Source organism: Cyprinodon variegatus, unplaced genomic scaffold (assembly GCF_000732505.1).
Source record: "Cyprinodon variegatus isolate N-32 unplaced genomic scaffold, C_variegatus-1.0 Scaffold423, whole genome shotgun sequence".
Lineage (NCBI taxonomy): Eukaryota > Metazoa > Chordata > Actinopteri > Cyprinodontiformes > Cyprinodontidae > Cyprinodon > Cyprinodon variegatus.
Genome location: NW_015150876.1, coordinates 496,062 through 507,782, shown reverse-complemented (window position 1 = coordinate 507,782; position 11,721 = coordinate 496,062). Strand labels below are relative to the sequence as shown.

General features: G+C 35.9%; 1 protein-coding gene across 1 annotated transcript; it reads left to right on the top strand.

The window, feature by feature from the left end:
- Nucleotides 1–2,203: 2,203 nt before the first annotated feature.
- On the top strand, nt 2,204–4,761 carry LOC107093399. Its single transcript, XM_015388433.1, has 11 exons — nt 2,204–2,246; nt 2,344–2,409; nt 2,486–2,570; nt 2,989–3,069; nt 3,266–3,337; nt 3,415–3,477; nt 3,775–3,831; nt 3,926–3,988; nt 4,148–4,222; nt 4,515–4,614; nt 4,711–4,761. The coding sequence occupies exons 2-11, from the start codon at nt 2,376–2,378 to the stop codon at nt 4,759–4,761; spliced, it is 681 nt and encodes a 226-aa protein (XP_015243919.1). The 5' UTR covers nt 2,204–2,246; nt 2,344–2,375.
- The last annotated feature ends 6,960 nt before the right edge of the window (nt 4,762–11,721 follow it).

Below are 11,721 nucleotides of genomic sequence, written 5' to 3'. Positions count from 1 at the left end.
TATGCTGGGCCATATCGATAAAATATGAACCTGCATGTGTGCATTATGTGTTTACATTTATCATCTGGAGCTTAAAAGTTATTAGAATATTGTTAATGGAAGACACCTTCCCAAAGCTCATCTACTCAGAGCAGCGAAGGGGAGGTACAGTAGCCTATGTTCCTAATGGCCGTAGTTACTGTAACACTTAGGGTTGCGTTTAAAGACGGAGAGAAAGGTCAACAACTCACAACCACACTGCTACTGGGAATTCAACAGTGTTGGCCTTTAATAAACAAATTCTTTCCCAACCTTACAAAGCCCGGTTGAACGGCTGCTGCATTCTCAAACATAAAAAAACGAGCAGTGTCCAAACAACCCGTGACATTACTAAGAAAAATAGAGAATTAAGATGTCGGTCTGAGTACCTGTATGGCTCTGCATCACATGTCTCCTGTATGTGCAATAACAGATTATCTTAAAGAGACACTACACAGTTATGACTGTTGCATTACCCAGACAACAGTCATACACTCAAAATAGGGGTGGGTTGGCAGGAAGAACATCCAGAAGCAATGAGGAGAAACTCTAAATCCAGACATCAGACCACCTCTATAAAAATAATGACCAGGAGAGCCAGGGAACAGTGACATCCAACCAGTCATTTACTCCAAGGAAGCATAAAGGAAGGGAGTCCAATGAGAGCCAAGCTCAGTCGCTTAGACTCACAAGTAAATTGCAACATCCCAAAGATCTATAGAGACACACCATGTAGCACTGTGGGTTAAGCCCCACATAAACATAACAAAAAAAAAACCTTTCCTCTGAGATTCTCCAAGGCCATCCACAGACAACCATTTCCTAGGGGGACCCAACTTCTTGTCCACAGCAGAGGTTCTCCAAGCCTAAGGTTCTTTGTGTTGTCTAAAAAAAAAATGGGGTACAGCAAAGAGCAAAGAGGTGAAGAATTCAACGCAAGGTCCATCATCCCACCCCCATACATCTTAGAACTGCATAATGTTGCATGTTTCAGGAATGGGGGAGCGACGGATGAGATGTTGGTGGGAATCTTGCATCAGGAGCTATCTCCCCAACTAGCCCCACCACCTCCTCACCTATATGAAACCTTTCTGCCTGCCAATTTACCTTACAGTGTCTTTGACTCAGTTATTTTGAAAACAGCTTTCATGGATTTTTTTTCTTGGGACTTGATATTCTAAGGTTTTGGACCTGAAAAACATTCAGCAACAGATAAACATTATCTAAAGTGTGGTTTCTAAAGAAACAGTCTGTAATCTAGAAAAAATCTGTAGACCTTTGCTTTTCTTTTTTGTTTAAAATAGCAGAGCAAAGTTATAATATTGGCCAATGACTGTATTCTATTAAGGTGGCAGCAGTACTTTTGTAAGGCGATTTGTCTACAAAAAAAAGACAAACGAGGAAGAGGCACTATTTATTAATCCATTTCCTGGTTGTCCTCCTTTTGGAAAGGGCATTTCGTCGGTGTTGGCTGTTCCAAAATGAAACGCTTATTTTTTGTATTAATCCCTATAATGGGATGTATCAGACTCGAAACTGGAGCCTTAAGTAAGTAATAAAATAGCAGGACTTCTATTTTACGTGTTTAATTATCGTTTCATGAAGTACTTCCTGTGTTGAGCTACTTGCGCATATACATGCCATGTGTTAAGTTGATCCTTGCATGATTTTTTAAATAATCATTTCCAATCTATGTGATTTCTAACAGAATGTGAAATGAAAAACGCAACTTGCTCTGACATACGTGTACCTGAGGGATTTAGATTTAACCACGAATGCCCAGAGGGAAGTGAAATTTCAGTTGAAGGATCAAATAAGGTATGTTGATATGAATTAAGCTTCTTAGTAGTTCAGGTTTTGTTGTAGGGAATCAGTTTTTAAAGGATAGCATAATGTTTTTTCCGTGTTTTTAAAAAACAACAACAGAAAAAACAGAAAGTGAAAGTAAACATGTTTGTTTTGAACAGACTCAACTGGCTTTGGCTGATCTTAGCAAACAAACCTTCAAGTATGGGCCAGATATAAAGAAAATGGACAACCATTCAGTGACCACCGAAAACTGCCAGGATCTCACCATTACATGTGAAATCTCTACTGTAAGTACGTTTTTCATTTAAGTGTTTAGAAATGAGGAGTAACTATCCTGACGTCTCTAAAATTGAACTCTATTCTTTTATAGGGAAGTAATTCCATTGAAGAAAAGTGTGAGAAGTTCACAACCATTAGTGGTGAGACCCAATAAAAATACAACAATATTCCATTAAAGATGATCACGCTATGTGTAGCTGTGTTATTATGAAAATACTACTTCTTTACTTCTTGCAGAGAACGATACCTTAATTCAACCGAATACGAGTATGACTCCTTCTTCAAATCACTGGAGCCCTAAAGGTTAGTGAAAGCACATGTTTATAAGAGAAATTCAACATTTTATTCCTGAACATTTACTTTATCTTCTCTCACCCAGTGATTACCTGTTGTGTTGCTGTAGTAGTACTTATTATTACTGGATACCTTGTTACATCTTACCGCTGCTGGAAAAAAGAAAAAGGGTAAGTCCAGAATATTAAATTTTTTCCATATCAATAAAATAATCAAATCAACTAAGAACCCTACTCTTAAGGATTTATTTACAGATTAAGCTTTTCACTTCCTAATGTATTTCCCTGCTTCATTACATTATATGTTTAACACCTGTAGTAACTTAGAGGCCATAAATCACAAGATGTAGAAAGTGACAATCTGATGTAAAAAGGACAGCCTATAATACATCTATATCCACCTGCAACGGCAGTGTTGTGCTGATCTCACTGCATTAAGTGTATTAAGAAAAAATAAATGTTGGCTTGGGAGTTTAGGCACTCTTATTAGAACCCGTCCATCATTAAACCAGTCAAACCTTAGTTTGAAGGGAAAAAAATAGCTATTTACAGATTAAATAATGTATTTTATTTTTTATTTTTTTTGAAGGAGTCAACAAAATAAAGAATATCTTATGTATACTGTGAGGTTTTCCTGTTTCAAAAGATTGGTTCCTCCCAGCTTCTGTAGGTGAGTCTAATTCCTAACAAGTTTTCCTAATTCCATTTAAAATAAGAAATACGCTACAATGAATAAGTCGGAATGAGTTTAGAGTGGGAGATTCTGACTCTAAAGTTGGTGATGTTTCAAATATTTTTTTTTATTAACCTGCACCGTCTTGGGCTATCATGTTTAAGCTTTTTAATGTGCATATTTTACCCTCAAGAAACCAAAGGGGAAGTGGATTCCAAACGGTTGAAACAAGTGATTTAGAGAGACAGGACAACGGTGTCATCAGGTAAATTAATGCTGACAACTGCTCTCTGAAGACATTGATGAAGCTAAAAACTAACCAGTTTATTCTGGACATTTTAGGAACGGAAGAGATCCACATGGAAGTGGTGAAAGTGACCAATACACACTTGAAAGTGATAACAGGTTAGAATGTTGCTTTAACAGTTAGACATTTTTATTTCCACAGGACTGACAAAGTGTGCCTTTTTGAACTTATCAACATTAGGACATCTAGAGCTTAATCAGCTAAAAGCTATTGAATCCTCAACTTGTGTCAAAGCTCCTCAGACCCAATTTCCTGACAATGTTCACCTCACTTAGATGTGATTATTGAACTTATTAACATTTGTATTTTTTCACAAGTTTGACTGCCACCTTCCCTTGGCAAGTTTTGAAATAGCTATACACTCACCTAATTTATTTTTAATATCTGTTTTGCAGTGGAGACACGGCTGCTCCTAAAACCAACGCTCCATTTGATCACAGACCAGTGAACGGGTGCACATTAATTACCATAATATGTTTATTATAAATTCTAATATTTAAATATGACCCTGCAGTGTTGTCTAAAAATAATTGTTGTTTATTTCAGCTTCAGCAACATGAGGGATGATCCAGGAGGAAATAATGGAACTAATGGAAGAGAAATGAAAAAGTAGGTTTTAAAATGACCGCATGTAACAAAGCATGAAACTGAAAAACAAAGCAAGATAAACATGAATTTCGATATGAGCTAATAAAATGTCCTATTGTTCTCACCTTGCTGTATTCCTGTTTCTGTCTGATAAATTTTAATCGCTGACTAACTCTCCAGGACGGAGCAGCTGGAGAATGGAGGGACTGCTGCACATCTTCAGGCTGAGGAAAAATCACTGCTCCCAGATCAGCGGTAAGGCTGCCACTTGCCGTGTTGCTGCATCTTCAAATGTGGTACCAAAGAGAAAACTAAGAAAGTAGCAGTTTTCAATCTGCCTCACATGTTTTTTTCTCCCATTTGGCCCTGCTGCTCTTCAAACGTCCAAGGGGGGAAACTTAAGTGATTCTCTCCACCCAGCCAGTAGCCTACAGATTAGTTACAACTTCTGAGCTCTTTATCTCTGCTTAGAAAATTACTAAATACCACACGTTGCTGTTTCTATGCTGTCTCTCCTTACTCGCTTCCATTTTGTGATTGCTTTTAGAGCTGCTGATGGAGGTTTGGAGATGGAAGGTGAAGCTGTTGCTTTGGTGAACAAGCTTAGCTCTAACCAGGACCGAGTCAACAGGGGCTCTGATGCACTAGTGAGTTGGGGAATTTGATTCACATTAAAGGCAGTTTTGTTTATTACTTGTAGTTAATATCTTATTAAACCATTGTCTTCCCTTTTTTTTTTGCAGTTTATTGACGTGGAGTCAACATCCCCTGAAAAACCTGCAAACGAAATATAATGGATAAACATGATATTATAATAAGATATTATAAAACATAGTATATATAATAATAGTAATAATAATAATATTTATTAATAATAATAATAATAATAATAATATGAACTGTAATGTATATGATATAAACATATCGTTATTTATATATGTACAGTTTTAATACATTTTTTTCATTATGTCATATTGTTCAAACATCACTCATTCTCCTGGCAGATTTAGATAATCTTTTAATTTGAACTGTTTCTTTCACTGGAAGTAGTTTTTTAAGCAGCCATCCAGATTCCCAAACTGATTCCCAACAGATTTTTTTATGGAGGCAGGTTAAGATTAGCCGGCAAAGAAGACTCGGAATATGAAGAAACATTTTTTAAAATACAAGTTGAAACATGCAACAAAAGGGTTAGCAATTACAAGAATGCATTTTCTATTATTTCCGTGAAGGAGATCAATAGATTTTACAAGCCTTATTTTACCAAAACACAAATAAAAACAAGTTTAGACTGATTATCTGTTTAAATAGTTGTATTATATTTTTTACATATGCCTTTGCCAGTGAATGAAAAAAATTAAACGATTTTAAATCTAAATCTGCCTGAGGTATGAGCTATTTAAAATGAGACTACACAAAGTTAAACTTGCATTCTTTATTACAGCAATAAGCCTGTGTAGTCTCATTATTGTAAATATTTGCAGTGCTTGTTTTTTTTTACTCAAAATCTATTGTTACATCTATCCCAGCTGATTCATACAGAAAATGTATACTTTGCTTCTATTCTTAATAACAGTTTTTTGGTTGGCACATATATTTTCTAACAATGAAATTTTGTAACTGCATGTTTACTTTATCGTTTTCCTTCATGTATCTAAATCAATTTTGTTGTATCCCTAATTGTCTTTATTACTGTAATCCCCTTCTGGCCTTTTAATTTAGCTTAATCACAATTACTTTTTATTGTTTTGTGTAAAATTGTGCTTTTTAAAGTTTTACCACAAGGTGGCAATAAAGAGTCATCAGATGTAAACATGGTGAACAATTATATGCCTTTTGTTGCTTTGAGTTATGTAAATGACACTGATTTTATTGCAGTTTGCAGAAGAATCTCACGCTGATCCTATATTTCTAGCATCAGCCCCTGTGAAAGCACATCAACATACCTTATTTGGAGGGAAAAATAATAAGTGTAGTTTATTTACTATAATGTGCTTTCCCTTTGTGTAATCAGGGCGTGTGTTTTGGTTGGTCTCTGTATTCTCATACTGTAAAAGTGCTAGGGCTTAACCAGTAAATAGACTGTAAGTGCTCTGCACATCACTTGGTGATTCAAGTGTTAAATGCTCTATGTCACAGGCTGGTTGCTCCTGTGGCTTGATGTATGGTAGTAATTACAGTCATACACAAACACATAAGGGCTCATGCTGAACTTAATACATCTCCTCTCTATCTCCTGGGATCTGCTGACAGTTACTGTGAGCCCTGGTTTGTCAATGTCTGACTCTATTTTAAGCTTCCCTAAATGTGCAGTGACCTTGAAAAAGCCCCCTTTTTTACTTTTAGATAGCCTGAATGCCAGGAAGTGAACGAGGCAGGGGTTGCAGGCTTTGTTGCTCATGTCTGGTATATTTGTGCAGGAAGGTGTTACTGTGGCACTGGTGAAAAGAGGGTGATTGAATGGTCAATGCCTTCAAGCCTCGTCTCTCAGGGAGAGTCAGGGAAAGGACATGATCATGGCTCGCATGATGCATGGATAGGTCAGGATTGCACATGCAAAACCTACATATTTAGCAACCAGCATGGCAAAGTGTTGCAATATATATATATATATATATATATATGTATATATTTTTATCATTGTCGAATTAATTATTGATCCTTCAGCTAACAAATAAAGTTTAGTTAGAGCCGAACATAATTCAGACACTGAAAATGTGAGTAAAGGAAAGCTGCAATACATATGGTTTAATGAGCCTTCCCTAACTGATCTAGCTGATCATATTTTTTTTTTCTTACCCTGGAGAGTGCTGCTCTGCAGTACCTTTGCGAATGCGCCCAAACAGTGTTGCATTGAGAAATCTGTAATCTGCTCTCACAGTGCAGTTATTAAAAGATTACATGAGGGATCACACCACACAATATGATTAATTAACCTTGACTGATGCTTTAGAAAGCCGAACACAGCAGAATAATTATTCCCTTAGGTCCGTGTGTACCTATACAAACATATATGAGATGCTCTGAAAACACTATGATAGCTAATCTTGGCAGAATTCACTCAGGTTTATTACTGAGAAGCAAAGTGCTGCTCAGCCTTTTGCTTCAGGAGCAACAAGATGTCTGATTTTTTAACCAATTACATACCTATGATCACTTTAAAGTGTATGCTTAGCACACAGATCTTTGTAGAGCATAATCTTCCTCCCTACTGACCGGTCAAATCTGCCTATGCATGCTGTGCACCTCATAAGCATGCTGACTCAGACCTGGCTTCAGCACCCTGTATCCCATGGTACGTCAATGAACAGTGAAATACAGTTTGGGGCGGCTGGAATGCCCACTGAATTAAACATAACCTCTGCTTGTAAAGATAACTTCCTCAAATCCAGCTCCTATTGTAAGGCAGGGATATTAAAGTTAAATTCAAAATAGAGCTGCAGAAAATTAATTATAACTTTGGGTGGTTATTACCTTTTTTATCACCCTGGAACATAACAAGCACACAAGCAATTAGGGTGTGTCAGCTTACTATATCCTCATTAGCACTAAATATTTTACACCTTCAGAACATCTTCAGAAAAATCCCCCAAGCATGACCAGCGATAACTCTTAATATTCTTTTATTAATACGCTCTAATACAAAGTTTCTCTGACCTGCAATGATGGAAACACTCATAGACTTTCCCCAAAACTGCTGTCAAAGCAATAAAAGAAACAAATGAGACAAACTGTTATCATTTCTGAATGAAAACAGATGGACAAATATATTAATCATAACAGAAAGAAAATACACCTGCTGTAAAATGATAAAGTAGTAATATTATGAGGTTTTGATCAGTAAATCACTTTTTGTTAATTTATTTAACAAAAGTTTAACTAAACTCCAGATGCAGGGGGTTAAACAACTGTTTGAACTTCATTTTAAATATTTTATCTACCTCTTTTTAGCTCAGATAGGTTGAAGAATACTTCATTAGCATGACCTAATTAGACTCTCATGTGTTTTGTCCAATTCTACCCTGGTGTATTTCAGAGTGTTGCAGACATCTGTTTTCTATCCTCTCTCTAATGGTCTTACTACAGCATTTTAATCAGGTTGAGGTCGAGCCTTTGAGCAGGTCATCTACAGAACATCTATAGTTTCTTTTTTTTTTAAGCCGTAGATCTGCAGGCCGGTTTGGGTTAACTATCCTCTTGCATGACCCAATTTCTGCTGAGTCTTAGCTGTCGGGAAGATGGCCTCAAATTTTGAATAGCATACTTACATTTGAAGAGACTTTAGGGATTCAGACTGTTTGATTATGGGCAACATGGTGAGACCAGTGCAAGGATGATATGCCCTAATGATTGCTCTGTCTCTCATCAGGACATTTTTTCTTGAAATATTAGACTTTGTTTAAATCCATCTTTGCTGCCATGTTCTTTCTAAAGGAAGAGCTGTTCCATATTCTTCCTTTCCGGTCCTTTTTTAGACGCACTTTAATGATTTGTAACATTTGACCTTCAAACAGAGGCTGCCAGACATTTAGCTTGCCAGTCCCAATTTAGCGTAAACTTGGTGGGATGTCAACTCCTGTGAAGATTTACAGCTCTCTTGGATGTTTCCAGCTTATGAATATTGAGAGGAAATGCCCTCAAAATCACTCAGATTCATGAGAAGCAACAGGTTTTTCCCTATTTAGACCACTGGTGACATGTTCCATCTTTGACTTTGTGTTATGTTCAATAGCAAACTGCCAAAATGCTTTTGTGGAGGTACTTAAGCTGACTAATGATCGCTTCATTAAGTGCCTTTAATTAGCTTGACAGGGTGTTACTTACCCTTCAATGGAAACTGAAAAATGTGGTTGATTTTTGACCACGCTTTTTGCATAAAACATAAACCAATTGAACATGTAATGTGTTTTATAAGTAAGGTTATGTTTCATCTAATGTTGTACATTGTACAAGAGCAGATACATTTTTCTGAATATGCTTGAATATGTGTTTTAAAGAGGCTTAACCTTTTTAACACGAGTTCATAAACACTGCACCTAAGTCAGTGGCCCATGTCCTCTACAATATTCAGCTATGTAAATGAGCACTAACATTTTCTTTAAATTTGAACATTAGCAGTATACTTAATACTGACCCAGTTTAATGCAAGCCAAACTCCATGGCTTCATTATTGAATCCCTCCCCAAAAGAAAAGATTGTGAAACCACGTTGAAAACAGGGATTATTCTCTAATGACTGGAACAATTAGCGTTGATAAGTCAGAAAACTTATTCAAACCATTTATTCATCTTCTCACTAATATTTTTACACAACGTACATTGGACATTTGTCCATCTTGCTCTGTTTTTATCACACCTTTTTTAAGACAATTATTAATTATAAATGTTAATTAATCACCCTGAATAAATATAAAAGCAGTTTGTTACTTATGACATAATTTGTTAAACTAAACCAAACCTGTCTGTATGATTTGCTTGAAGTGTCTCCATAAAGTGACTTATGATTAAATGCGTTGTGACCAACTAAATTGCTGTAAAAACAGTTAGATGAACAAACAAGAGGTTCATTTTTCCCTTTTGCGTTTCCCTCAATGCATTTGTAGAGAGGCCATAAAAAATAATGACAGTCCAAGTTTTTTCCTAAATTAAAACTCAGAAAGAATGATTTAGAATGGTCTGAAAAAAAGTCCTGAATGGACAGTTCAATACTTTTTACAGGTCTGGTATCCACAACATGAAGTTAAAAATAGAAGTAAAATAGATATAACATAACACATCTAGTGCTATATAAATAAACAGAACCAAACTGGCTCTTAATTAATGTTCCTTGAATCAAATAAACAGTTTTCCCAACCATTGGTGGAAGCAGCTGCATCAAATATTTACCCTAACAAGTCTTTCTGTGCAAACCAATCCTACTGATAATCTGCTGTGTTTAAGTTTTTTTTTGTGTGTGTGTTTTTTTTGATTGACTAAGTTGCTTCAAAAGATTGTCTTGTTTTTTTTAGACCTTTGGAGGTGGACTTGCTGTGTGCTTTGAATCATTGTCTTGCTGCATAGCCCAAATATTTTGGAGCTAAAAGCCTCACACTGATATAAGGACCTTCTCTTTGGATTTTCTGCAGAGAGTAGAATTCAAGTCTTCTTTAATTAAACCAGAACACAGCCTCAGATCTTTCCACAACCTTTACTGTGGTAATGTAATTGTAACAATGACCCATTGTTACCTGTATATTGGCCAAAGTAGCAGCTAAACACAGCATCTGGTTTTCTACATGGGTTTATTTTTGTTGTTTTGGGTAAAGTGGATTTGTTTGGGTTGTGGTTCTTTGGTTGGCCACATCTTGTTTTCATTTTTGTAAAAAGGTAAATTGATATCACTTTACAATATATTTTTTTGTTGTTTAACTCTTCATAAAAGGGAAATTCATGAATTAAAGAGTTAAAATATTGTGAAATACTCACCTCTGCTGTTTCACTGTTCAAGCAGGTGTGTACAGGACTGCACCATTGGATAATTGAAGAGGGGGAGGTTGTTCTGATGTATGGTGTTTTCTATATTGAGTTTAGAATTTGTTTGGGTTGAATTGAAATATTTGTTTTCTGTATTTATTGGTAAAATTATTTCTTAATTAGCTGTTCATTTAAAACAACTTTTCCTTTTCTATTTGTTATTGTGAAGCTGAACATCCTTTTAAAAATGGTTTCTTCCAATTTAGTTCCTCCTCTATATAAGAAACATGTCTGCCATTCTTGTGTGGTTTGTTTGATGTCCTGCGCCAGAAGAAGAAAATAAATAACTAGCTGAAAACTCTTCAGAGCACGTACTTCTTTCAACCAGTTTGGGTCCCACCTCCAAGACTGCTTGGCCTCCTGACAAGTGTGTGACAGTAATGATCATAAGATGTATTGCTGTTAGTTTCACCACTTCTGCATGTTTTATATATTAGTAGATGATGCTTTTTCCTGGGGTAGACTAGTATCCCAAAGACATCCTAACATCCTTTCCCAGACTAGAACTTGAAAGAATAAATCCAAGGTTGGGGACCGTTTCTAAATGATTCTTGGGTTTTCCTCAGAACAAGAGATAATGTGCTGCTTTTTATGTTTTTTTTTAGCTTAATCCATGTTGTCTAAATGTTTAAGTAACCTCTTAATATAACAATTTATGAAATAAACAACTTAGATGTAGCTTATCACAGTTAGGGGGCTTATTTTATCACACAGAGCCAACATGCTGTGGATAGATTTTCTCCTTAGAGATCAAACACTTTTATGAAATAACTTTTCATATTCAATAAGGTTATTAAAATATGTTTAATGATCTGAGAAATGGATGTGTCACACACAGAAAACAGACATAATCTGTGAGAGGTTAAATACTTTTTCACAGCACTGTGAACAAATGGTTGATTTTTTGTTGAAGCTGAACATATTTACTTAGTTTACACGATCAAAAACTGTCCCGTCTACACCGGAGATGCTTTCAAATTAAAATCAAGTCTTTTGTCATTTGCTCAAGTCAAATCTCAAGTCAAGTGACTGAGGTTAACAATCTCATTTTTCATCAAAAAATTGATTATATCTTCCAAAAAATCTGAGTTTCTGTTTCTCACCAATGTAATTTTCGATCTAAAACCTATGCATTTTGTTATGTTTTGTTGGTTTTTGGCCTTAGTGAGAGGAATACAGTACAAAAAGCAAGCTCCACAGCATGATGGCTTCAAGATAGTGAGGAGAGGATATGAGCAGCCG